This window comes from Aulonocara stuartgranti (assembly GCF_965226115.1).
Source record: "Aulonocara stuartgranti genome assembly, chromosome: 23".
NCBI classification, from domain to species: Eukaryota; Metazoa; Chordata; class Actinopteri; order Cichliformes; family Cichlidae; genus Aulonocara; species Aulonocara stuartgranti.
The window spans coordinates 28420200-28447995 of NC_138958.1; the positions used below are offsets into that span (position 1 = coordinate 28420200).

General features: G+C 39.6%; 2 protein-coding genes across 2 annotated transcripts in view; both read left to right on the top strand.

The window, feature by feature from the left end:
* Positions 1-768: 768 nt before the first annotated feature.
* Positions 769-25916, top strand: LOC309701257 (striated muscle preferentially expressed protein kinase-like; the record flags this gene model as incomplete). The annotated part of the gene is made up of 6 exons (XM_082525351.1): positions 769-1153; positions 14548-14580; positions 18825-18867; positions 19753-19787; positions 20650-20748; positions 25570-25916. 6 exons carry the CDS (start codon positions 769-771, stop codon positions 25914-25916), a joined length of 942 nt encoding a protein of 313 aa, XP_082381477.1.
* The window catches only part of LOC309700302 (striated muscle preferentially expressed protein kinase-like), a 32458-nt gene continuing 30578 nt past the window's right edge, over positions 25917-27796 (top strand). Inside the window, exon 1 of the mRNA XM_082523799.1 lies at positions 25917-27703. Coding sequence (XP_082379925.1) covers positions 26748-27703 — 956 coding nt within the window. The 5' untranslated portion in view covers positions 25917-26747. The remainder of the gene's footprint in view (positions 27704-27796) is intronic.

Genomic DNA, 27796 nt, shown 5'->3' on the forward strand with positions numbered 1-27796 from the left:
CAGCTGCTTGTTAGTTCCACTTATTTTTCCAGGCTTTTGTGTTGCTGCTTCAAAATAAGCTAATATTTTGTATGAAATACTAAAATGTCCCAGTTTAAACATTTCATATGTTTTCTGTTCTCCGCCGTGAATAAAATATGGGTTTTTGAGATTTGCAAATCATTGCACTCTGTTTTTATTTACATTTTTCACATCATCCAATTTTTGGGGGGAATTGGGGTTATAAGGAAAGGTCACAGTTTGGGTTAAAACACATTAACAAGCTCAGTTTTCCCACTAAAGCCCGTAGTAAACCTGGGCTTCTCACAATTTCATAGGCTCTGCTGCAACAATATTCAGGTTTGCACTGAAGACCAGGATGCTTTTTTGTCACTTATAATGACTTTACTTTCACTTGGTATATAGAGACATTACAAAGGGTACAATCAGCCTCTTTTAAGCCATTTTAATAACCAGTTTCAAAATAATACATTTTATACATATTACAGAGTAAAAATATCTCTTTTTTGTTTGTTTATTTGGGTTTTTTTGGCATGTTGGGATCGGTAGATAACTTTGATGTCAGTGTGATAAATATACTCTGTTTTTTTTTCAGTTCCTGGTGCAACATCCCAGCTCAAACCCCCTATGCACTCCCAGTAAGCCCAGAGACATCTAAACTAATGGAGTCTTTCAGAAGAGGCATTCAATAAATGCAGTTCATCTTGATAACCCAGTCAATTGCCAGATAAGAAGTACAGTTAATTAAAAAGTCTTTAAGAAGTCAAGATGGCAGAAAGCCACGGTTCAAGTTCCAGTTCCAGTTCGAACATCCCTTCCAAGAGGGCCAAAATCAGCATTGACCACGTTCCAGAAAATGGGTCTAATATCCAAGAACCAGCAGCTCCGGTTTTTGTGCGTAAGCTCCGTAAAGCAGCAGTGGGAACAGGTTGTGATATCCGACTGAGGGTGTCAGTGCTGGGGCATCCGACACCTTCGCTGGCCTGGTACCGCAACGATGAGCTCTTATCTCCATCGGAAGCCCAGGACTCGGGTGGTCTCTGGATACGAGACTGCCGCACAAGTGATGCTGGCTTGTACACATGCGTGGCAACCAATGAGCTGGGAGAGGCAAGGTGCAGTGCCGTCTTGGCCGTCATGGACCTCGGTGAAGGTAATCACAAGGAGCTTAAACACATTGTTCCTATCAAAAGAAGCCATCATGATGAGGGATTTTAAAGCTTTAATGATATATAACTGATTCAGTAAGACCAACCGGTGATTTGCACAAATACTACACCAATAATCTTGTTAATCTTTATTGTCTTGAAACCTTATCCTACTTATTAAAAGTGCATTTAGACAAAACAACTGTCGACCCAAGTTCCAAGAGCCGAGATTGGGTTTTAAGTTTCATATAGTCAGCCCATCTTCTATGTCTGCAGAGCCTCACTGGGAAACACTTAAAATTAGCTTGTTGCATTCTCTCTGCTGCACAGCTGAACATTACAGAATATATATGCTATACAGTTCTTAACAAATTTATTAGGGTGTCTGGCATGAAAGCACAAAAACACAAATATTTTAGGAATCTGTCAAAAGCCTGTTGAAAACGAAATATTCTTATTTTTTAGGGACGTTGTATATTATTCTTGTATTTTGCACCTGTAACTAAAATCAGAAAACCTCCTGATAGACTGGGAAACATATCCTTCAAGACTTTAAGTAGACTGTCTACACGAACTGCCTGCCACTTATTGGTTGTATCACTAGTTTGACAACTTGCTATTTTGGCATATACAACCTGCGCAATGATATAATAATAATACAACAAAAATCAAGTAGATGTCAGCTTTAAACTTTCAGTCTCTGGTAGTAGACAAGTTCTTGGTTTTATGCTGATTTTATAATGCTGTACAAATAAGCACAATGATATTAAAGTCACTGTGTGGATTGTTCTGCAGATAAATAAGTGTGTGACGTGGTTTTTGCTTCAATACTGTAAATTCTCACTTTTAGTAGAAATGTCTTTTGACTGAAAATAAAGACCTCATATCTTGTTTACAAGATTTTTAAAATGCTGGTGTCAGTCATTCTGTATGGATTTTTGAATCTGCAGAAATGCTTGGGAAGGTAAATATTTCCAAGCCAATGCTTAACAGCTGATTGAACAGAAGACCGAGGCCGTGACGGCGCTGTAAAAAGTCATTTAGCTGTAAAGATACTGCTGCTTTTGCAGCTCTGTATCACTTCCAAAATTAGAACACTTGGCTGAGACAGTTTTGCTCAGGGTGACTGGTCTTGTCAGCATAAATTCACGCAGCAAGGCATGCGAGGCATAAGTTATGTATCTGGGAAAAAAGAAAAGATCAGTCCCATCTGTCACATCTTCAACATCAGTTTTTCCAACTCCCACATGGTGACATCTTGTCAGTGCAGTGTAATGCAGCTACTTTAAGTGCAGGCTATGAAGTGAAGTAGTCAGAATGAAAAAGGTAGCATGTAGCAGATACTGCTGCATGAAAGCGCATAAGATTTAGTGTCTTTGTCAAAGACATTTCACAATCATGGACTGTCTAACAGTCTGCTTGTCTAAATTTTTTTGTTTCTTCACACCAATGTTGGTCAAGTTACTTGAAAAAAGTAATTAGTTACCAATTACTGATTACTTCTCCAGAAAAGTAATCCCATTATTTTACTGATTACTTATTTTCAAAAGTAATTAGTTACTTAGTTAATTAGTTACTTTTTAAAAACATAATACACAACCTAAATACGTAGCAATAGAAGCAATAAAACTTTCAGCCCAGTTCTATTTTTTTATGCATAATCAAATGGAAAGCCTCTTTTTAAAAAATGTTTTATTAGTTTTAATCTTTTAATTTTATGCACATTGCATTAAGCAAAATTTATATATGCAACTGTCTTTGAAATTAAGAAATTGTTGAACATTTAAACCTATTTTCTGCATATTCCAGCATATAAAATAAAATAATGATTTGTGTTTACACTCACTCTTTCAAATAGATGCAAGTAAAACACAAATAAATAAATAAATAAAATCAAAGATCCAGCGGCACTGAGTCCTGTCGCAGCGGTCATGTCAGCGGGGTGATCTGTGAATTTCACATTCATGTGGCGGCTTGCTGGGTGCTTGCTCGGATTTGAAACGCTGAGGAAAGAAGTTTTCTTCCCCCGCAGAGTGAACAGCGGACGCTAATGTTTTTGTCACTTTTTACAGAAAGTCAAAGTAATGTCAGTACTTCCAAGCTTTAAACGCTGCATGGTCGTACTCTCTCCCGCACTCCATATTATCCATTGTTGATCTACACATGTCTGTTGCTGCGACGGGCATCGCACGCGCTTACGTCAGTGTCATGAGATGCTATCACAAACAAAATCACGATGGTTTACTAACGCAGTAACGCAGCGTGTTTACAGGAAAGTAACAGTTATCTAATTACTTTTTTTTTGCAATAGTAATCCCTTACATTGCTAGTTACTTGAAAAAAGTAGTCAGAAATACAATAACGCAGCCCATCTTGGCTCCACGGTGCTGTTACCTACTGGAGAAGGAACATACTACCAGATTGTACACTAAAAAAAGGATTATTCATAATTTAGAGTAAAATACAACAAAAATATGTAAAATAAAAGGTTTATTTATTCAAATATTCAATCATTAAAGAAAACATGCTTGATATAAAGTGAATGCATATCATGAAATTTACCATTTTATATTGTACTTACATAAAAAAAAATTACATGAAAATCTTACATATTATCAAATTACATCGTTTTCTGTGGGGTTACTAAAGTATTCTGATTCTGACCACTTAAAACCAACATTTTGGGCACAAATGTCACATTAAACTTCACATGAATCCAAGTCTTTCAGTGCCTTTAGTAGACAGTCAGAGCACTGGACCTAATTTTCCAAGCTTATCTCTGTGATGTTTAGTAGGTTTGAACACTCACAGCCAGTTTGCATCATCACTTTGAGTGCTTTGTGTGGCTTGCCGTGCGATCATTGTATTGCTGGGAACATTTCGTCACAGTCTCGGTGCCCTGTCCTGTCTACAAATTTGACTGCTGAGCTCACATGTCAGCAACTCTCACACTATGAGCTGGCACGTACGGTCCAGCTGGTGCACTGTATCACTCAGCTCCTCTGCACTCTCTGTCTCTCTCTTCTGGTTTTGATCTATCACGGCTACCTACCTCTTTACGGCTACCTACCTAATATCGTTATCTTATTCTCCCTCTGCTCATTTTGGACTGATTGAAAATGATCCTCAACATTAAGCCGTGCATAGTTTCTCAGTTTGTTTGCTTTAGTTTTTTCTCCTTATGCACAGAGCAATACACTTAACACCTTAAATCAGACTTAAATCACTAAAATAAAGAACTAAGTTGGATGTGACTGTCGTGGGACACAACAGTCACGTGGACCTCTCTTGCTTTTTCCTATTTTCTGAAACATACTTCATATACACTGCTGGCATGTTCAGATTATTAAACATGGCCAAATATTCAAATAATAAGCTCATGGGCAAATAATCGCTAAGAGCCAAAAGCTCAGGCTGCTCTAAATATTCACTTTCAGGCTTCTTTTTTTAAACTCTGGTGTAGTGGTTAAAACATTTGCTTGGCAAACGAAAGGCTGCTGGTTCAATTCCAGCCAGAGATGGGGTTACATCAGGAAGGGCGTAAAACTCAACCTGCCAAATTGAACCTGTGTAGCTACATGTGGCGACCTCTTGTGGCAAAGAAATTGCTGAAGGTAGCTTTCTGTCTATGTGATAACAAAGACAGCATAAATTCGATTTAGAGGACATAATGATATACTTGCACATGTCAAACAGGGGCCTAAATTGGACAAAAGAGGCTTTGTTTCTCTTTTTTTCTTGCTACTTACGTGAAAACCAGCAATTCACTGTTGCCTCTCTATTTTTATCCATCCTGTAGGTTTTATTTTCTTATCTTCCTGACCACTGCCTCCCTCTTACATCTCCCCTCTTCTCACTCTCCTTGTGGTTATTTATGGCCCGGTATGTGCCGTGCCGGCCAGAGGGCTCGTGCTCTAGTGATGTGTGGATGCCGTCGGCCCCCTTCTCTGATTGCACCAGCAGACATCACAGATAATTATAGCTTCGCCACGGTCAAGACGCAGCACTGTCACACTCAATCACGCTCAGCTTGATGAATAAAGAGAAAAGGAGGGTGCGCTGGGATTGGAGGGGCTTAGTGTATACTTGCCCATGTGGGAACAGTCACTGCGTGTTCTGGCTGCTTTTGAGCATCACTCAGTGAGTCAGACACTCAGGTCTGTCACTTTAAGATATCATCCTGAGCGATCAGACCAACCAGAAACCAGAGCGGTCCAGTGTCACGAGCCCACACTGCTTTATTAATGTCACCTTCTGTCGTACAGCATTAATGTGCCGTCACACATCATAAGGCTGGATTAGCAGTTTGATGAAACAGCAGGAAATGGCAAATTGACCATCATTTGTTTTTTTATTAAGCTACTTTTACAGTAAATTATTGTAAAAACTGTGACACAGTGGTGTGAGTGAACATGTCAGGCACGACTTGCAGTTACTGATAAGGTAACATTTGAAAAGTTCTTTAGAAAAAGGCACCCAAGCTTAGGTAAGGACATAAAGGACATCCAGAGACATCTAAGGGTTCATAACACATAACACAGCTACAACTTTGCTTTAATCTTTGTTTTTTTCTTGCTCTGGCTGCAATATTATTCTCAGACGTTCAGTTTACATTTAAGGTGGAACTTGATAAATCCTGTTGACAATGACTTCCAAGTGTTATTTGCAAAGCTGCCAAATACAAGCCAAAGATGGGAAAAGCAGGCAGTTAAATAATTTCTGCATTTGCTTTGTTTTTACACGGGTGATGTCTGTTTTATAGATATTCTTACTCTCTCAAGAGCTTCACAATTTAATCTGTCTCACAGGGAGTTTAAAAAGTTGAGGTACTTGAAAGACGCAATCAGTAAATTTATCCACAGAATATTACTGACATCCAGCGACGATGGACGAAAGACTTGCTAACAATGCAAAGTGGGCAAATCCCGAGATAGGTTTTTCTCCACTTTGAGACGAACAGTTGAAGTCATTATCAATGAGGGCTAATGCTACTGTTGGCTGACATACGACAAGCTAGGAATACATTACAAGGTTATCTAGGTAACTAAAACCTGGAATGTCATCTAGCAGTGTACACTAACATAAAGAAAGAATGTGTACTATCAACATGGGCTAATAAGTAAATCAGAGGAGCCCAAGATGCCATAGATGATGACCGAACAACAAAGACATGTTGTCTATACAGCCAGGTGAAAAATCATCGGCTCAGTCACACACGGTGATTTAAACAATTTCTTTCTGGATGCAGATGATCAGTTAAAATGTTTGAAAGATGTGGAGCTCCAACCAATATAAAAGCCAGTCACGGTGGTATGGAAGGTATAGTCACAGAAGGTTCAGTCCTGCTGTACAAGACTAACAATAACACCGTGATCAGGTTTGTTATTCTTATTCAGGAAACAGCAATGTCACTGAATTCCACAGTCACTCATATACTTGTGTTAATCTTTCCATCCGGCCACAGAGTTCAGTTTAAACTTCATCTTTAAGTGGGACAAGGCTACAGTGTTATAAAAACCTCTAGCATCAAGGTTCATGAGCACATAGCTGTCTGAAATAGGGCCGCCACTCTTCGGCAATCCTCCCCGTAACTGTCTCATTGTCCCATAATGCATGAGGTGTTATACTATATCATTAATGGTGCATTACAACATATCTGCCATGCACTAGAGTTTCAAAACTGCCCGTGGTCCAAACAGAGCGACTCACAGAGGACAGGAAAGGTCGTTCTGTGTTGCCGTGTGTTTAATCTCCTGCTATAACCAAGGGTGGGCAAGTGCTGTGAAAGGGGGTGCAGAGGGAAAGTACAACTGTAGGGGGTGAACTATGCAGGACTTGAAATAGACCACTGAAGTTGGCAGTCAACGTTAGGACTTCAGGGGGTACAGGGAGAGGGGTATGGGCTGAACATGACAAAGTTTGGAGGTTTAGCAGCTATCTTAAGGTGGTGCATCGTTGCAGGACTACTTCCCCATTTCATGCTAGAGAAGAAGCCATTTTGAGGCATCTTTATAAGAAAAAGACGATTCTGAGAAATGAAGGCCTTTTGGAAAAATTTGGGAAGTTCCTATGTTCTCAGCAAGGTTTTAATAGAAAAGAGCTTGTGCTGGAAGAAATTATTTTGGGCAGGAGTAGCCATCTGGTTGGGTTTTTAAAGGATTTTACAAGAGAAAAACACGAGCCATGTCCAGGAAGGAGCTACTCGATGCACGAAAAGCTTTGAGGAGCTTTAGGGAAGGTGTGAGTGGGCCGAGAACCAAGAAACAAAGAGGTGAGTGGGAGATGGCATCAACACAAACGATGTACTACGACCAAAAAAATCTTATTTTTGTGGTGCTGAAGTAAGAGAATGATCATATTATTGCAGGGAGTTATAGTGTGCATACTCAACTAAGTGGAACAGCTGTAATGGAAATGAAAACAAGGCAATACACTTGAGGCCGCTATTGTTCCTGCTTAATTGGATTCAGTGTGTCTCTGTTGTGTCTTTGAAGGATAATGGTTTGTACTGCAGGCTTTACTTCAAGGTACACCAATCCTGTTTTGTGAAATTATTAATATTGCAGTTGCCTATAAACTGATTTTCTTTGAATTTTAACTGGTTTAGATTTGATGTCAAAAAAGCACAAATTAAAATTGGACTCACAGAATGATCACCAGCTAAATCTGAGCATTTCCTGTTGCTTTTAAAGGTTTCTGTGCATATACAGTCTTATACAGGATTAACATGAACATGGAAATACCTGAAATGTATGTTTTAAGTCAGCACTTTTATGGAAATCTTACCTATGTGCTTTTAGTTGTTGTTGATGTTAAGTTTGTGGGCAAACATTAAACCTAATGTCTCCTAACTCAATGCCTCGGTAGCCATATACAGCATGGCATTCGACCCGGACCTCTTGTATGGATTAAACTGCCATACTGGAGAAGAAATAATCTGTCGCTCCTTGATGATTTCACATTCTCTAAACATTTTGTTCAAGTGGATTAAGGATGTGGGACAATTAATTAGTTTCTCTGGTCTCACGAGGCAGCTGAGGCAATATGTGAGGGTAAAGCTTGCGCTGTTTAGCCTCTGGTCTGGCGAATGCTGTGTTCCAGCCTGCTGGTACACAGTCATTCACAGTAACCCTCAGGGATTTGGTCAGGATTAGGTGGTAGGATCAGGTTTCACTGTGACTGTCAACGCTGGCCACTGTCATTTGGGATTTCCAAAGTACCTCACAAACTGAACTGAATCATCATCCTGTAGCTCCTGAAGGTTTTTTGTTTGTTTATCTGGCAGCATATAAAGATCTCTTGTGAGAATTCTTCATAATTTTGTAGGCTTCACACATTACTTTCAACATTTACTGTGAGACTTTAAGTCTGGTCTGCTGGCAGTTTCATATATCAAATCTTAAAAAAAAAAAACAACAACCAGCAAATGTCAATAATCTTGGGCTCGGTGAATAAGACGCCCTTTGTAGAATTTTGAAATGCAATAAGTCTCTTCTTCGTATATCATCTGTCCATAGCAAGATTACCCCCCCCCCCCCCCCTCCCAAAAAAACAAACAAAACAGAACTCACATTTTTACTTTAGACTCATAAAAACCTCTAAATTAAACAATAAATACCTGCCTTGTAACACCGAGCCTGCAAACACGGGTGTTACTGAACCTCGACCAATATAGATGCAACATAAATAAAGCATAACAAATTCTACAGCTATTTCCGCTACGGCAGTACCACGCAACCTCTTTGGTGCTATGCTTGGCAACCTTTAAAAAATGATGTAGTTTGCATTTTGTAATAGTATCCAACATTGGAAACTCCAGGATAGAAAGGATGAGTATTAGCACTGTTTGTAACAAGTTTCAGTCAGCATATGGAATAGAAAAAGGACCTTGTTTTTTGTTTTGTTTTTTACACATATTTAATGATTGAACAATGGCGTACACTCAAAATTTCATGAGCTTTTTTCTTTTTGCTGATCTCAGAAGAGATCAGCAAGTGGTTCATTGTTTGAAAAGCTTGAGGAAAAAAAACACTATTTTTGTTGTCTATTGTCCATTGTTTTTTTTTTTCAATCTTACAACATTTTTCAAAGAAAAGTAGATGAACAGCTTATGGGATTAGGATAGCTAGACAAATTTTTAAAGTGGGCCTGTTATGCTTAACCTTATTGTATCAAGTCCTATGAAAATTGACGTTTCTGCAAGACCCCACGATCCAGTGGCTTGTAGAACCACTTTTAATGGCAATAAGTTGAAGTAATTGTGTACTGTATGGCTTTATCAGTCTCTTGCATTTTAATTTGCAGGCATTCATTTATCCATCGCTGTTTTAAGGTCTCATCACAGCATTTCAATTAGGTTGAGGTCTGGACTTTGACTTGGCACCTTGATTTTTCTTTTTTTCTTTTTAGTAATTCTATTGCAGATTTGATGCTGTGCTTGGGATCATTGTCCTGCTTCATGACCCAATTTCAGCCAAAATTAAGCTGTAGGACAGATGTCCTCACATTTGACTCTAGAATACTTTGTTATACAGAGGAGTGCGTGGTCGGCTCAGTGACTGCAAGGTGCTCAAGTCCCGTGGCTGCAAAACAAGCCCAAATCATCACCCCTCCAGCATTATGCTTCATAGTTGGTATGAGGTGTTTGTGCTGATCTGCTGGGTTTGGTTTTGTGCATTATGACGATTATAACATCTCTACTTAGGTCTTGTCTGTCCAAAGGACATCGTTCCATAAGTCTGGTGGTTTGTTCAGATGCAACTTCAGATGCTCATACTGAACATGGATGAAGTTTTTAAAAATGAGGTCAGTTACCTTTGCTTTGTGAGGGCCAACCAATCAGGAGCAAGGCTTCTTAAAGGGAGGGGGAAGCCAAGATTCCAAGAAATAAGAAGTCTTTTTCGACTGTGAATTTGAAAAAGATTAAGCTGGAAAAGGCAGAGATTGGTTTATCAATACAATAAATAATCAACAGATCTTTTGCTGTTGGGTCAGCTGAATTTGCTTAACAAACCTGGTTAAAAATGAAGATGCGGTCTGCTGAGGAAAACAGAAATGGTGTGATCACAGTGTAGTCTAACAGCAGCAGAATCTGTTTTCAGTTGCAGGGAGATTATGCCAGCCTTGCTGCTGATAAAGCTGTATGCCTGGAAGGCATCCATCAAGTCTTCTCCACAGAATGCAGCCTCTGTCACAAAATCAATGGGTTTCCGTGAAGTCTGCTTTCTCTCTTGTTGCTTTAAGCTAATTAAACTGTACCATGCTCCAAATTGCACCTGTCCGAAGTCTTTTTAATGCTCATTCACGGTTTGCTATCTCTCCGTGCATGTTGACATTGCAAGAAAACAAATTTTGCACTGAGTTGATTCAGCTGAGACGTTTATATCTGATTTTCAGGAGAAAATATGAGCCCATTTGGTTTTCACAGATGTGTCTGAAACATATCAGAGGCCACTAATAAGGATTCTGTCTATGTATGCTGAAGGTCTGAGCAGTGCATCGAACAGTGATGTTGCCTGAAGCTTCAAAGAAACCAGATTCAAAGTAAGATAGATAGCATGCACCAATCATATCTAATTATCCGTTCTTAATGGCTGACAGTGTATGATATCCCAGCCAGAGATTGGTTGCAGCTGCCTCGTTGTGGCTTTTAGTGAGTATAAAAAAAACCCACCTCATGAGTTTCTTCCTAGCAGCTCTGCCACCGTATCTAGATTTTCATTGGATGATGGTCATGGAAACTTGTGTTTTGATGGGCTTATTGATCTGGGGGGCGTTTGAACTGTTACTTGGGGGTGTATCCCATATCACGCATAAAGCATTGGTATCGATTGCTTCGCTTTCTCTGTTGGACTGAATGCCTCTGGCCACTGGTGATGGATGGAGGAGGAAGCGAGGCGAGCGAGGGTGAATAGAGGGAGGTTTGTTAAAATAACAATGGGAAACTGAAATCCGTTGCATCTGGGCTTGCATTTTAGTGAAAACCTAGTTTGGGATGTTTTGAGGAGAAGAATATATCTTTCACAGCTGGGTGACAGTCATCGGATAAATGCATCGAGAGGGAAAAAGCTAATAACTAGAATTAAAACCCACGTTCAGAGAGCGGCCCGACTGGAGTCAATCTCACATATTGTGCGTTTGCACGTCCACAAGCAGTAACATGCTTAACTTAACAATGCTAAAAAACATGTTATTTGGCAAAGCACGTCAGCAGGGATAGAAAAGGTGTGCTGATATGTGGATGCTTACTATGGGTGGTTAGAGGGAAAAAAAAGATCTGTGTCTGCCTGTTATTATTTTTAGATCCATGTGATAGAGGAGGGAGTACAGAAACTTCTGAAAGAACAATTAATTCAATCCAGAGAAAGAGGTTTAATGGAGGAGGTGGTTGGACGGTTGGTGCAATAGTCTTGTGACCTTTTCTTAAAAAAAAAAAAAAAAGACATCCTGGAGGGGAGTGTTTCATAATATTCTCTTTGTCTGATTTGCAGAAGCCTCTAAGTAGAAAAAGAATTTCATCAATAGTCATTTAGAGCGGTAATAACAAGAGAAATGTTGAAGAAAGAGTGCATCTTTCAGCTTTAATACATTTAACTGTTCCAAATTTTAAAAGACAATTTGTCACTAAGCAACAGAGTTGTGTGGTGGTTAGCATTGTCACCTCAAAGCAAAACAGGCCAGGGCCTTTCTGTGTGTTTGGTGATTGTAATTTGGCCATAGCAGTAGTAGAGGGCCTAGTTGGATAAGCGAATGGACTAGTACATAACACTTTTGGGTGACTACTTGCCTCATTCATCCAATCACACACACTCACAAAGATACTTTGACACGCAGACTGGAGTAGCTGGGGATTGAACCACTGATTTTACAATGAGTAAGATAAGATAAGATTATATGTTTTACAGCTTGCAACTCTAATGTCTCATCTCACCACTCTCAACAACTTAATTTCCAGGTGCACAAAGTTGGCTTTTTAACAGAAAAATCTATAATGGACTGACATGATGGCAGACAGATAAAGTTTGTGACCCTAACTCTAGTGGAAAATGCAGAGCACTTAGGAATGAAGCAACAGAAACAGATAGACTTTATTTAGGAGTTGATAAAGACCAGTGAACCTAAAAGGAAACCAACAATGTTTTAAATCTCTCTACGACGATATCTGCAAACAGTATGCAAAATATTTGCATCTCTGTCAAAAGGGAGCATCAGCGTAGGATCAAACTCAAACCATATTAAGAAAGATATGCAAATACACACAATAAACATGACTAGTGGCCTGCTAAGAAAAACATCCACGTTCCTTATGTTGCTTGAACAATCGAACAATACATGTGAGTGCGGTCATATGCAAAGTGAATATGTTGTTTTTCCCCAAACCCTCAGTAGATCAAAAAGCAACCATTTGAGATGGTAACTGTAATGGTGATTCAGAGACTCTGCACTTGTAGCAAAATGCTGAGATGTGTGGCAAACTAAATAAGTAGGTGGCTAAACTGAGGAGATGACGCGCATGTAAAGTAGACCCCCGTAATAAGGTAAAAAAGCAGCTTCCACAAGTTTTTTTTCTTGGAGTTAAAAAGTAAAGAAAGAATTAGTCTCAATGTAAAAATCTGTCTTCACTTTAATGTTCCTAATATTAAAGAAAACCTTGCTACTATCAATGGACTTACAAGTGAGTGTAAAAATCTCCTATTAAACCCTAAAAACTCTGTGGGTGAGCCATGGACAAGACTTGTGGATGACTGGTAGTTTTTGGTTTCCATTTGTAGGCTGTTTATAAAGGAATGGAATTTTGTTTCCATGGAGGGAATAATCACAGTAAAAAGTAAAAGAGGGAGTAACACTTGCTATGCAGTAATTTTTTGTTTGATTTTTAAATTCAGTTTTTAAAAAGCACATTGAACATGTAAAGTCATGGTACAATAATCCCACAATACTGAAAAAAGAATAAGAATGGGAATAAGAATAAGAACAAGAATGGGGACAAAAACAAAAATAGCAATAGAAATAAGAAAAAGAATAAGAATGGGAATTAGCATACGAATAAGAATGGGAATGAGAATAAGAATGGGAACAAAATAATAACAGGAAAAAAATCAGAACAAGAATAATAATAATAATAGGAATACAAATAAGAACAAGAATCAGAATGCGAGCTAGCATAAGAATAAGAATAGGAACAATAATAATAATAAGAGAACTAGAAAAGGAATAAGAACAAGAATGGGAACAAAATTTAAAAAATAGGAACAACAATAAGAATAAGAACAGGAATAAGAATAAATATATGTATCAGCAATTAACAATTTTATTTTGTTGCACATTTAATTAGAGTTTATATCTCTGGATTTTAGACAACAACCACATCACTATGGGAACTTGCAATCAACGCTCTGCAGTGTTTTTTTTTTTAATTTTAAAATTTTGGTTGTTTATTTGACTAAATTATTTATTCAATAATGGGGACACTTTTATGTTTCCCTCAAACTATGGCTGCTATTTGTTGGGTATTGACCTCTAATGCATTTAGGGTAGTGCATTTGCTCTTCTACTCCATATTATCCTCAGATGCTTGAGGTCTAGACGCTATCACTGGTTAAAGGTAACCGACATGAAATAGAGATAAATATTTGATGGCTTGTGGGTTTTTCTGAGAGGCTGCGACCTTCCTTGCAGAGGATGACAAAAAGGAGAATAAACTGGGAGAGGCTGTAAGGATGGTGGTAAAGATTTGGTTTCCCTCATGAATCTTTTCCCCATCTGTCCCTCATTCTTCCACCCCCACCCCCGGCTTTCTCTTTTTTCTTTTTCCCCTCTCGTTCATCTCTAACTGACTCATTTGCATCAGCCTTGCTCTTTCTCATCTACAAGTCCTCCGACTCAGAGAAAAGTCAACACGCTTTGCCAAAGCTTCTCATTTTTCCACCTCCTCCTCCTGTTATTCTCCACTCTCATCACTGCAATCAAGCCCAGCGCACCCCTTATGCTCAGACTTACAACCCCCACCTCCCCTTGTTCTGAGTGTGCTTTCTCTCTTTCTCTCTCTCTCGACTGAGGGGCAGAGAGTGGGGGGAGTTTAGACAAACCAGCTGAGAATTGCCCCCTCTAAAGGCAGCCTCTACGTCAGACAGGGATGCTGTTCACATCAGCGGATACACACTCAGACACAAAGACACCTGGCTCTGGCTTATTTGCATCCTCCAGCTCTCTCTCTCGGTGCCTTTCTCCCCGTCTTGTTGCCAGACTGGAGAGTAAACACGCCCACGCACAAAAAGGCAGCTGAATCCCGCTCTGAATCCTGATTTTTATGTTGTTGTTGATGCCACACCCTGGGCTTTTTCGGGTGGCCGGGATGTTTTCGTGAGCTCATGCCACAGGTAATCTTGAACACTTGAAGATGAAGAAAATCTGGTCCAAGAAGAGATTTCAGGTGAGTTTGCTTCTTTACGGAAGAATGTCCACAGTGGTGCTTTTATGAAGCGCTAGTCACGATGCTTTTCTTTTAGATTTGTAGGTTTTTAAACATATTAGGATGACATGCCACACCCTTTACCTGATAAGGATGCACATTTGTTGATTTGCCAAAGGCAAATGACTTTAAAATACACATCAGGAATTAGGATTAAGACGTTTTAAGTTAATACAATGAGATCAACTTCAATACTGTAGGGAAAATGCTACAGGAACTAAATTATTAAATGTAATGCTTGCTGTTTTTTGCATTTGTGTTTGATATCTGTTGAAAAATTAGGGATGAATCCCGACAATCGAACAGAGAAAGTCAGCCTGGGGAAAATGTAATTTACCTTCCTGAATACATTCAAAATGATTTCTGAAGACACTCATCCTGAAAATCTAAAAAGGCAACATCCATTTTCACACCCTCAAGTCCAAATGCACTCCCTCTGTTACAGTGTGCACATTGTTTGTCATGAAATATTAATGTTGCTCGGGTGATCGAGACAGATTTGTTATACAATAAGAAATTCGTATGACAGGTTTCACAAATTCGGGGCAGATGAAAAGTGTGTCAGTAGGCTACACTCCATGGAGACATGAGAATCAGGGCAGCTACTCACAATGGCTACAAAGTGAGCGACGCACAATACGAAGCTGATTTCTGACGGTCCCTTTGCCTCTTTTGAATCCTACATCCAACTCTTGAGACCTGTTCTTTCGCTTGCCACCAGCAGATTTGTCGGAATAATGCTGGAAGGATTTAGATTATACCCACAGAATATGTTTTTGAAGTCTTTGCCAAATCCAAATTTTCCAAAGGATGCCGTTTGTGGCTGGGTTTTGCTGATATGAACGCCTTGGGGGCATAACAATGGAGATCATGACAACGATGGAAGCTTCTAGGACAATCTGTCAAACAGCGGTTACCACCAGGCAACTGTTAATCAATTTGCCTGACACAAAAACATCAACCAATAGGAAGTGAGCGGGGAATGTGGCGGGCAGGGGTGGGGGGTGGGGGAAAAGTGTGAAATGAGTCACTTCACTTTGCACTTTTCCTATTTCTGCTTTCAAGCCGCTGCAGAGCCGTGAGTCATTCTGAGGAGTGCTCCTCTGTGATGATTGACAGACTGTCCAGGAAGCAGGTTCACCAGCTGCTTTAACAGCACCGACACTCAAGATTTGTCACATATTCTCATATTAAGTAGATCTCTTGATTTTACAGTTGTATCATTTATCAATTTGAAAAATATCACATTTCCTTGTGATAGTGACCTGTTGTGGCCTTTAAGAAGTTGTAAAGCATGTAGCAAGTCAGATGTAAAGCTTACCTAGCCATGAAGTGATGATGTATTGAAGAAAGGAAGAATAAAACAAATAAAATGAGCACAATAATCTACCAGGCCTAGTTTGCGTAGAAAATATTTCTTTTCAACCATATGCAGATTTTTCCTTTTTTTGACTTTATTCTGTACCTCTATACAGAATTTCAACTTTGAGTTTCATTCCCTTTTTTAATGACTTTCAATCACCTCTCACCATCTTTATCAGCATATCTGGACAACTGAACTTCAAGAGAACAAGAGGCTAGCAAAACTGACTGACTTATGGCCCCATTCATTAAAAATGTCCTAAATTTATAGTTGAACGTAGTCTTTAAGAAAAGTTTTGTTTATTAAGGACCTAAAAATACTATTTGTTATTCACCATTTGCTTGACTAAAGATATCTCTATGTCTGCCTACTGTAGATCACAATTTTCTCTTAGTCAGGAATTGCCATGTTGTTTACAAGTTGTTTAGCAACAGCTTCTCCTCAAACATGAGTGCAAGACTGGAGAGGGTTGACTATCATTTCAGCTACATAGAAGGCCCTGTGAAATCACTGTATCTAGGCAGGATTCTCACTTACAGGCGTTGAGTCATATTCTAGTAGATTGGGAGTGGGCCATTGTTTTTCCCAGTGGGCCATAAGAAACTGAGACTTTTGTGGAGGGCCGTGCCAATAAACTGAACTCAATTCTGCTCAATAACAATTTTATCTCCTTATAAGCTTTTGGTGCAGCCCTCCACAACAGTCCCAGTTTCTTATGTTTGCCCCCGGAAAGATTAATTGCCCACCCCTACTGCAGGTGACGTTCATGTCCTTTGAGACAATACACATCCCACACATCACTTAATTAATCTAGACTTTGCACAGAAATGATTTCATTAGTGAAGAAACAACTTCACTGCTCAAGAAATGTACCTATAATTTATAATGACAGTTTCTTACAGCGCAGATATCCCACTGTATCCCACTGTGTTGTTTTTCTTCATATTTACAGGCAATGTCATAATGAAGCAAGGGCAAAGAGATCATGTTAAGGAATGCCACAATATCAGATTTTCACCCCACAATTATCATGTCCAAAACATACAGGCACTACATTTACTCTTCTTGGGTGCGAGAGGCTTCAAGTGTTTTTCTCCAGCATAATGGTAGCCACAAAGTGTAGCAACGAGCTAGCTAGTTAGCTACTACCCTAGCTATTGCAGTAGTCAGCTAGCTAGCATGATGTCATTTTCTTTTTTGCTTCCTTCAAAGCAATTAAGGTGCCATACATCTATAATTCAGTGATATCACTACTTCATTTTTCAAACATCAAGGTTATCATGAGTGCTGGTATATTGTAATATCGTGAGCTAGAATATTTTCCACAGCAGATATTTTGGCTCGCCACTGTAGGAAAAGAGTAATGAATAACCTTAGTTCCTGGAACCTGAAGTCCATTAATTTTCAATTAGTCCATATCAGTCGGGAAGCATGAAAAACACCCGGAAGTAGTGATGTTCGATTCGTGAACGAATCGTTCAATACTCGAGAATCACTTTACTGACTCGTGAATCATGATTCACAAGCCCAACTGACTCACTGACTCATCCCTGTTGCTGTTAGCAAACTAATTCCATTAGTAGAAATACATCTAGCTTATAATTAAAATTGTGGGGGGGAAACAACAGCCAGTTTCGTAACAAAAGCATTTCTGCCCTGAACTGGAAGAAAAAACCCTGAGTAGAAGCTCACATCAAGAATCAAAGAGCTGAATCAAAGAGCGAGCGATCGAATCACTCACTCACTCACCCCCTCCCTCCTGTGCTGAATCAAAGAGCGAGCGAGCGATCGAATCACTCACTCACTCACCACCTCCCTCCTGGCTCACAGCTTCTTCTTCTTCTTGGTTGGCAACCAATGTTAAGGCGCATTACCGCCCCCTGGCTCACAGCGCAGTGGACATTTAGATGAGAAAATATATATTTGACACACTTAAGGAAAATACTAATAAAATACAAATAAACAAAATAAATGTTTATTAAGCAATTTTGATAGGAAATTGCTTAATTTTAGAAATGTTTTTGCTCTTTTTTTCTCTATAAAATAGTCTTTTGTTTTTTTTTAATCATTCATCTTAGCAGTGGGATTTACATGAAAAGGGAAACAAATTAAGTTTGAGTGAAAATGTAAAATTTTTGCACTCTCTGGTCAACTGACTCAGTGAATCAAATGACTCAAAAAACCACTTTCACTTTGGTGAGTGACTCATTAACACTCGATTCAGTAAAAAGAATCAAATTTACCATCACTACCCGGAAGCCGAGGGGAGGCTCAGAAGGATGTGTGTAAATAAAAAGCAGATGTAATTACAGCTATTAGTTACACTTGTGCTTTTCCTCAGACGACGAGGCAAAAGGTCTGCTGTGAAAAACACCTATTTATAGTACATGCCCCATTTTTGAATGTCTGTGATGAAATTACAATTGGAAAGCGCTAAATACAACTGGAAACATCCACCATGACTAAACTCACTTAATTTGACCACAAAGCTTTCAAAGCTTTTTTGTGTCCAGATGATTCTCCAACAAGGACCTGAGAGGAAGATCAATATGCTAAACAAATTAAGTATCCGTAGGGCTTTTTGACTTTTTAGCGAAGTGCAATAGCAGTGAAGTATGAAAGCAAATTGGCTTGACAGTACCGGAGATGCACGATAAACACAGGTGAAAACTGTGATCCGATGCCTGAAGTGCATGGTTTTATTAAGGATGAGCTGTTTCATTAAGGACCAAAGTATTTTTCCGTAAATGGGAATCTATGCATTTTGTTTTTCTGTGTTAAATAGAGTGTTTGGCTGCCTTCACTGTTGAATAATGCATTTTACTCTTGTATCTTATTTCAGAGAACTGGGCATTCCACACGGACATTTGGCAGATTTACCCATGGTGTGTTGTCAGTATGAGCTTTACACCAGTTCTATTCTACCGTAGTCTCTTCCGTTATTATATTTAATTCATTTATTTATTGTTTTGGTTTTAAAAAATGTAAATTTGAGCCATTTCTCTCTTTTTTTGCCTGATCCCATTTCTTTTGTCACCATTTTAGCTTTCAATGGCATGCGCTTCAGTTGGAACAACTCTTATATACATAAAAGCTGTTTTTTTACGTATGTTTTAAAAACACCTGTATTGCTTCTGTGTATGTTCTACTGCTCGACTCCAGCAAGAAAGTGGGGCTCATTCTTGTACATCCACCCCCACAAAGCAATATCGCTGCAGCATAAAAATCCTGTGTAAATTTGACGGCTTGAGGTATAATATTTGGCAATATTTGTGTAATGTAAGCTGTTCCAGTCACATTACTATTCAGGCTATACACTTCAAAATATATTTCGTTGTAATTACATCACTGAGTTGATTTAACTCGCCTGGCATGCGAGCTATTTAACTTCATTTGATACAGCTGGGTGGATCTACATACCCACACCTGTAAAAAAAACACACACATACACACACTAGCAGTGCAATAGGTTAATGTTGCTTCTTCATGTTACACTGGCTTTCTTATTGTTAGGCAGAGCTTCTGGAATTATCTAATAAGGATGTGACTTGATGTGAGGCGCAATGAGGTGCAACCTATTTTGTGGTTGTCGTCCTCCTCCTTCGCAGGCTCTCTAACCAGTAAACATATCTGTCAGCCACCCAGCAGTTTGGCTGGTGATTTTAGACTCTAATGGGTACGAAGAGGATTGGTCGTGTGGGTGAGAGAGATGCTGGTTTCCATAGTAACGGTGCTCTCCCGTCTGCCCTCTCTTGCTGCCACTATGGAAGCGAAGTTTTCCGCTCCTGCCGAAAGCAAAGCTATGGTAAACCCGCCTGTCATCCTCTCTCCTTTGTTTTTATTTATTTGATTTGTTTCTGTCGCTGACCTCATCTGATGTAATGTGATCTCAGCAACGGAGATGTGGTTTCAGGCTCCTTACTTTGACCCTGAGTGTCTGTGTGTGTGTGTGTCTGTTTGCCTCTGTGCTGCATCTTTTGTCCTCAACATCTAGGCCGAGCTTTGTCAATCAGCGATCTGCGATCCTCTGTTTGCATCGTGTTTAACGTCGTTGCACCCTGTTGTTTTTGTGTCCTTTCCGTTTTTGAATGTTCCCCATAAAACTGAGAACCAAGTCAGATGCTTATCCCACGTCTTCTTTTTGTAAATTATGCACTCAGAGTTCAGCTTTCACTTGTATTATATACAAACCATATTTATTTACTGATTGTAGTTGTCCTCTTTTGTGAAAACAGTCATGCATGCATGAGTTCAAGTCAAATAACGAGGTTTGAGTAAGATTTAAGATTTTGCTCTTCTTCCTTACATATAGATTCCTCTTGAGCTTCAAGCTGACTCAAAACTGAGTCAAGAGCATATTTACATACCCCTCCCCTGCATGCATTTTTATAAGCCACAGCTGGCTTCATGTCACGCTCCAGTTTCAACCCATTTATTTCACTCTGGGGGGGGGGGGCGCGAGGAAGGGGAGGGGGGGCTCTTCGCAGCTCTTTTCAGTGACCCATCAAAACGTCTGCTGCTAAGCAAATGTGAAAAGTCATTTTCTACCTGCGCTCTCTTGTTGTTTCCAGCCTCCTCTTCCCGCCCTCCACCTCAGCTCCTCTTTGCTGGATTTCCACCTTCTCCTCCCGTCTCATCTCATAGTGTTTTCCTTCTCTTTGTTTCAGACTCTGAGACCACAGAGGATGAGACCACAGAACCTCAGATGGAAACCAAAGAAGGGCCCGGGAGGCACCATGATAAGGCTGGCCGGAAAGGACCTTCAGGTATTTTATTTAAACTCCTTTTTTTTCCCTTTTTTTTTAAGCTTATGTAAGTTTGTGGTTTCGAGGCTTCGTTTTTCTTTTTTGAGGTCATATTTTCTAGCTGCAAGCTTGCACTACTTAAAGAAAATATTCTGCAGCTCTTTGTCCAAAATGATATTTAGCCAGATTTACAGCTCCACCACCAACATCTCTGCCAAAAACACACTTGTATAAAATTATGATAGATAGATTTAATGGAGGCTGTTATCATGCCGGCCCAAAACGTGCGCTGGATGAAATCCGATATGGCAGAAGGCATTAATCCCTCATGGTGTGATGCAACAGTGTGACACACTGCCCTAGTTTCAAGCAGGGAACCTGTCTCAGGTCTGGAGCTCTCTGTGTGGCTCCACAGGGGAACGTGCTGTCCGACAAAAATGGGACTATTTCTGCTGGATAAATGAGGCTGAAACAAATGCATGCTATGCCAATTAAAATGTAAATGTACATCGTTAAGTTTAAATAGAGGTACGTTAATGAACAGAGATCAGGTGGAACGGTCCAGTGGGTTGGTGAATGTTATGTTATACTCACTTAAAAATGAGGTGCTGCATGAGATTTCTTTCTTTCACAGTTTGCCGTGCTGGTGTAGAGCTTCAACAGCTCAAATAATCAATGAATTTACTGGCTGGTTGATCATCTTCCAGCTTCTCCAGTGGGAGGATTTGCTTTGCTTTTCTCTCTAAATTGAGGATTTTTGCAGTTTGGACTACTGGTTGGACAGAAAAAGACACAGGAAGCCATTTCTTGGATAACACAGATTTGGGAAATCGTAAATTATTGATAGTCTAAGACCTACTATTGTTTTTTTTTTTTTTAAATGAAGGTATCATTCATGGATGGATGGATGGATGGATGGTATCATATCTATCATATCTATTATAATGCCACCCAGAAGTTAGTGGTTTGTGAGCTCTCCCTTCTAGTATTATGGCCATTACTGTTTTGGTCTTTTGGAGGAGAAATGAACACATTTGGACAAGAACCAAAAGCTGCACAAGTGCATCACACAGATACAGATACATGGTATTTAGATTTCAGATAGTACACAAACACACTAAGACTACTGCACAGACTTCTTAGAGGAGCTGTTAGTGGACGTAACTTTACAGCAAGTCAAAGCACAACTTTAAACTTTGATAAAATTTAAATGGTGGAGTTATCCAAAGATGTGTGGCCGTCATAGAAGGGGAAATTAGTCGTAAAAAATGAAGCTGGGCATTTTAACATGGGCGATTGACCTGCAGGGGGAGCCAGCCTCAAGTGGCTTTTTGAGTAGCTGTGCACTGCGCAAAAGATTTGAGGCAACCTACACTGATGGTACTTTCCTGTGCTCATAATTCCATCGACTTTAACGAAACCCCCTATAATGACAGAGCGTCCACCGTGCTTTACACATGGCTGCAGACACCTACGCATTCAACAATTTGGACCAAAAAATTTCAAATTTCGATTTGTCACTCCTGTTGCCAATGTACACTCTGGTTCTTCCCTTGAGCTAGGTATCATTTTGTGCTTTAATAATTCATGGGTCAAGTATGCCCACAAACAAAAAGCATTAATCTGAAAATGGTCAGGTACAAGGACTGGACTGAAAATGAGTGAAAAAGCAGACTAAAACTTTGAAAGACCTTCAGAAAGCCTGGAGAACTATTGCTCGAAAGGAAGCAAAATATAAAGAAACGAGTTGTGGCTCAAGACTCAGCACAGTAATCCATATTGGCTTCATTCTTCAGCCACAGAAGTGTCTTTTCATCATCTTTAATTCAAACTCTCAGGATCTCAATAATTCGATTTTAATATAATTTTGACTTTAACAGAGGTCTCCGTTCCCAAGCTCTGTATCTCACAGTCGTGGGTTTGGGATTCTTTTTGGATTTCAGAAGAATGTTATTTAGTCCAAGAGCTTCTCAGTTTTGTTATTCATACTTTCTATGCTTGTCTCCTGTGTAAAGTCAACCTTTTCTCCATGTTTGTTTACATTTTGTCTTCGTGTCAGATTTGAATGTTTGACTCTTGGTGTGTCAGCGTTCACTAGTTCCTGTTTTATTTTGATAGTTTCTTATTTTGTGTGCTTTGTATTGAGTTTTACTTTCCCGCTCTCATTATTCTGGATTTGTTGGTATTTCCTTGTGTATTTTTCTTTATCCGAGTCTCGTCTTATCCATGTCCTTTCTTAATGCTGTGTGCTCCCTTATTCTGTGTTTTCCCTTTGACTCAAGCCCGTCCTTGTTTTTGTTTTTTTTAAGAAAAGGCTTCAGCAATAAAGCTGCTCTTTAATTTTGAGTCCTGTCTCCCAAGTCCTACATTCTAGGTCAAATGTTAAACTCCTCAAAGCCCCCAGCATTTGATTTCCTCCTTTCTGTATTAACAGCCCAAATTAAAGCTACTGTAAAGAAAATCCTTCTTCCATCCAAGTTTTTACAGTTTGGAAATCGCGCTTATTCAACTAAAGCAATGAACTAAGTTATATATTTCATCCCTGCTCAAGATTTTTTTTTTGTTGCTAAAATAAAATTGCATATTGACTAATGGGTACTGTGTGAGGCAGTTTACTTGATCTAAAGCAAATCCGATTAAGCCTAAAGAGCATTAAATTTGATACAGGAGAAAAAAGAAATGCAAATCCTCTGGATCTTAATGCAAATGTCTAAAATTTAAAGGGGGGGGGAAGCATTTTGTCTAGCGGCAAGGTTACGCTTGAACCTGTTAGTGTTGCATTGATGAGAACAATTCCTGAAAGAGTCTTTACTAATTTGCTAAAGTGGTGCTGGTGCATTGGAGTCGTAGAACCTTTACGTCCTCGCCATCCACTCCTAACCAAGCAACATGATGTCTGAATATAGACCTGAAATATTGACACCCTTCTCCTCTACCACAAAGAAATGTTACAGTATATTCTTTCCTCGCTCATACTCGGTGTTTGCACTTTCTAAGCTTTTGTGTTGGTGGGCTGACTACGCCCTCATCACGTCCCTCCAGGGACAAGCCACAGAAAAATAGAAAGAGAATATCAAATGAGAGAGGGATGAGGTGATACATCATTTGTTTTCTTCATGGAACAGAGTGGTTGCCTCTGCTGAATACTAAATAATGACTACAATACCTTGTAATACACAAACAAGATACATTTTCTCCTCAGGCAATGTATTCCAGAAAATATTTCCGGCCCTAAAGCCAGACACGGATGAGATACGTTTCAAAGCACGGTGTGTTCAAATAAAAATGAAAGCTGCTGCCCGGCCTCGGAGAGAAGTGAAAACAGAATTTTGAAGCTGTATATATCAAGACCTAAAAGTGTGGCTGCTCTGAGAAGATTTCTCATTTTGTTCCGTCTGTTTTTTTGTTTTATGAGAAACTGATATTGCACAGCTACTGATGGTGACGCTGAGTCAGTATCATTCAATCAGTCAAGTGCTAAGATGTTTTTTTTTATCCCCGACCGTATCGTTGCTTCAAGGTTTCCTTCGTTAACAGAAGATGCTGACCGCTCTTTTTTTATGCTGCTAAAGCATTCTTGTCTCCATTGCTCATCGCTGGGCGAAGGATCACTTTAAGTGGTACACGTTTCAAACGTGGCCCCTTCACTTTCCGTTTCATTTCCTGTTTTCAAGCAATCAATAGGCTGTTTATCCATCATGCTTAACAACGCTGTCTTCATTAGACGTCATTTCCCCCCCACCACGGGTTTTTTGCTGGCTTCTTACTGCATTAACTTCCAGTTAAGACATTAAAAAATATTTTAGATATAGGAATGCTTTATTAGAGAGTAAAGCAAAATCAGAGTCTTGGTGATACATAATTTCTTATTAGATTTATGCTAAAATATTTTTAAGAGGAGCGCGGTATTAGGAAATTACCATGCTTCCATTAAAATGGTTTAATTCACACAGCCCATCCATCAACTGTCTCTTCAATCTGATGAAGTTTGACTTGCAGAAACTTCTGTAACTTCTATAACACCAAAACCAAAAAAAATAAGTATATACCTGTGTATATACCATACAATAAAAACAGTCATGCAATATGCAATATGATATGACATGATATGATTATCCAATGATGGATGGTATGATATAAAATGCCAAAAAAGTGGTACAATGTGAAATGATACAATACAACACGAAATAAAGAGATCCAGACAATACAATTTTAGTACAATATGACATTTTATGTTATGATATGATACAATAGACACAATATAAAAAGATACGTGTCATACAATAGACACAGTACAATATAATATAATACAATGTGATATCCAGCCTATTCATTTATGTCCACTGTAATGAACATTTGTTTTTGCTCTCTATTATCATCACATCACATTTATATCAAGTCTTGATGTGCTCAACAGAGGAAATCGTGGCCTTTCCAATGATATCTCATGTGTTTGGCCTCTTTTCGCTCTGAAGAGGAAGAAATATCAAATACTTTCTTCATCCCATATTTGGGAAATGCCTTTAGCGTACTAACTATACTTATTTACTGCAAACAAATGGCTGCTTATTTAGCCATGCCTGTATATAATATTCTGCTATGCAAGAAAGCTATATTGTTATTGTTAAAAACAAGTAACCACACTCTCACCAATGAATTAGAAGGCTCACAGCTCAAGATCATTTTCAACACAGACACAGTTTAGTCTCTTTATTGATCGCCCACAACAACCAATATATTGTTGTTGTTGTTTTTAAAATGCTAAAAGTCAGATATAAAATTATACAATTTTAATTTTTAAATTCAAACAGTCTCTCTCCCTTTCTCTCTTTCTCTATACAGGTGAGGGAGGAAGGGTGATGGACTACAATCCCGATGCTTCAGATCGCAGGGCCACCCTCCCCGGCACCTATGACCCTGTAGTGGAGCGAGAGCTCCGCACTCTGGGTTCCCGACCTCCAGGGCCCCATTTGGATCCCACAAACCCAGCAAGGCAAGGCCTCGGTGGGGGTCCTTCTGAGGGGGCCCCCCCTGTCCGTCACCTGGGTGTGGAACCACTCATCCGAGCGTCTCACGCTAACCTTGCCCGGCCCATTCAGGGGTCAGAGGAAAGTGTTTCCGTAGGCAGCGACTACTATGGGAGCATGTTCAGCCTGTACAGAGGGAGAACATTTTCTATGCCATTATAGCACATGGCTTTTTAATTCCCAGGATTTCCCCCAAAAAGCAAAAAGACTGCCCAGAAACCCAAATTGCAATGAAAACTGACTCATACGGCAAGACATTATATCCTCCATAGACCCAACTCGCAAAAACTTTATTCCATTTGCTATACAATTTGTTATTCATTTTTTACTCTTCTTTATATATTCCCATTTTTCCATATAGTGTACTTTTTTATTTTGATGTCACACTTTCCTTCGACTCTGCGTGCCATCAGTGTGGATTGATTTGAATCTAACAATGATTACAAGCCAACAAAATAACAATGTTAATATTAATATTTCATATAGCCATTAGAAAGGATGCACTTGTACAATCTTCTAATATAATATATTATTCAGCACTTCTGAAAACTGTGATTTTTACCCACTGCATGTTTTCTACAGCCGCCCCTCACTTTTGGATTAACACCATATGTTTATAGGTTTGCAGTGGCATGCATGGGTTGCTTTGATCCGAGCTGATATTAGCATGAGTGTTCTCACTGAGTAATTATCATGTGATTCACAGGTTATTTTTAGGCATGGTGTTATTGTGTTAGAAGTTTAAGCAGGGGTGCTTTTTTTGATTTTCGTAGGAGTTTATGTTCTTATTTTGTAATATTGTTGGTGCAACATGCCAACAACAGCAGTTATTGCAGTTTTAGGGTTAAGGTCTTAAGAAGTCTCAATCTCAAAATTTCATTACATTTGTTTCTCTGCCATTTGATTTCACACTGTCTGATGTGTTGCTCATTACCTGATACAACACAGAAAGCACATGCGAAAACACAAAGAACTCAAACATGATGAGACAAAATGACACAAACGGACATTTATCTGCATCTTATTACTCCTCCAAAGCCTTCGCCACTGCACCAGAGCTCTAACTTCACCCCTCCATTATTTCCCCTCAATCCTTACCCCTCTAGGCTTCAAACTGCTGATGAATCACAGGGCCTGTCCTCCTATGTCCCCCTGTCTTCCCCCCAGCCACCTCTTACCACGCACAAAAACAGCATCAGCACACAAAAACAACACTCGGGCAAAGTCAAACCTTCAGGTCCTCAAACTTCTAATACGGGCCAGTCATCTGGCACCAACAGTGCAGTTATGACGCCCAAACTGGCTCGTGCAGGACCCAAGATCTTTGACAAGGTCCTTGCCTTTGAGGAGCGAAGGGTGGATCTGCCACGAGGGGCAGCTTCCTTTGAATCAGATGAGAGTGGAAAGAAGACAGGAGGCCCGAGCAAAGATGAGAGTCGAATACTGCAGGGTGCAGCCCAGAAGAGAGCGGTATTCAAGCAGAGGGCCTCTTCATTAGAGGACAAGACAAACTACTCCCAGAGGATCCAGAATTACCAGAGCAAGTTCACAGAAGAGCTCCAGCGGATCAAGAAGCTTGTGGGGAAACCAAGCTTGAAGAAGGCATATTCAACTGAGCAGCTGTCACAAAAAGACAGGCTGCACATGGGGAAACTAGAACCCATTCCTGCCCAAGTAGTTAAAAAGTTAGAGGCGAGGGAGCGAGCCCTAGAGGAAGGAAAAGTTGGGGAGAGGGAGGGGGGCAGCATATGGAAGAATTCTCAGCAGGCCCAAGGCAAAGACCCGGGGAATCAGAGCAGCAGCTCCGAAAAGGAAAAGATGACACAGTCAGATTTGCACGGGAAACCAGTAGATAGCGCAAGGAAAATCTCTGTTACCACGGCAACGCCACCAGTTCACCAGTTACCAGGACAACCGTTGCCAATAGCTACAAAGACGAGCCTAATCAGGTTTGAAGAAGATTATCTTTACTTGTGAAATTTTCTCTTAAAAAAAGATTCCAATATGATCATATTTGTATATTTTTCTTTGAGGGATTTGAA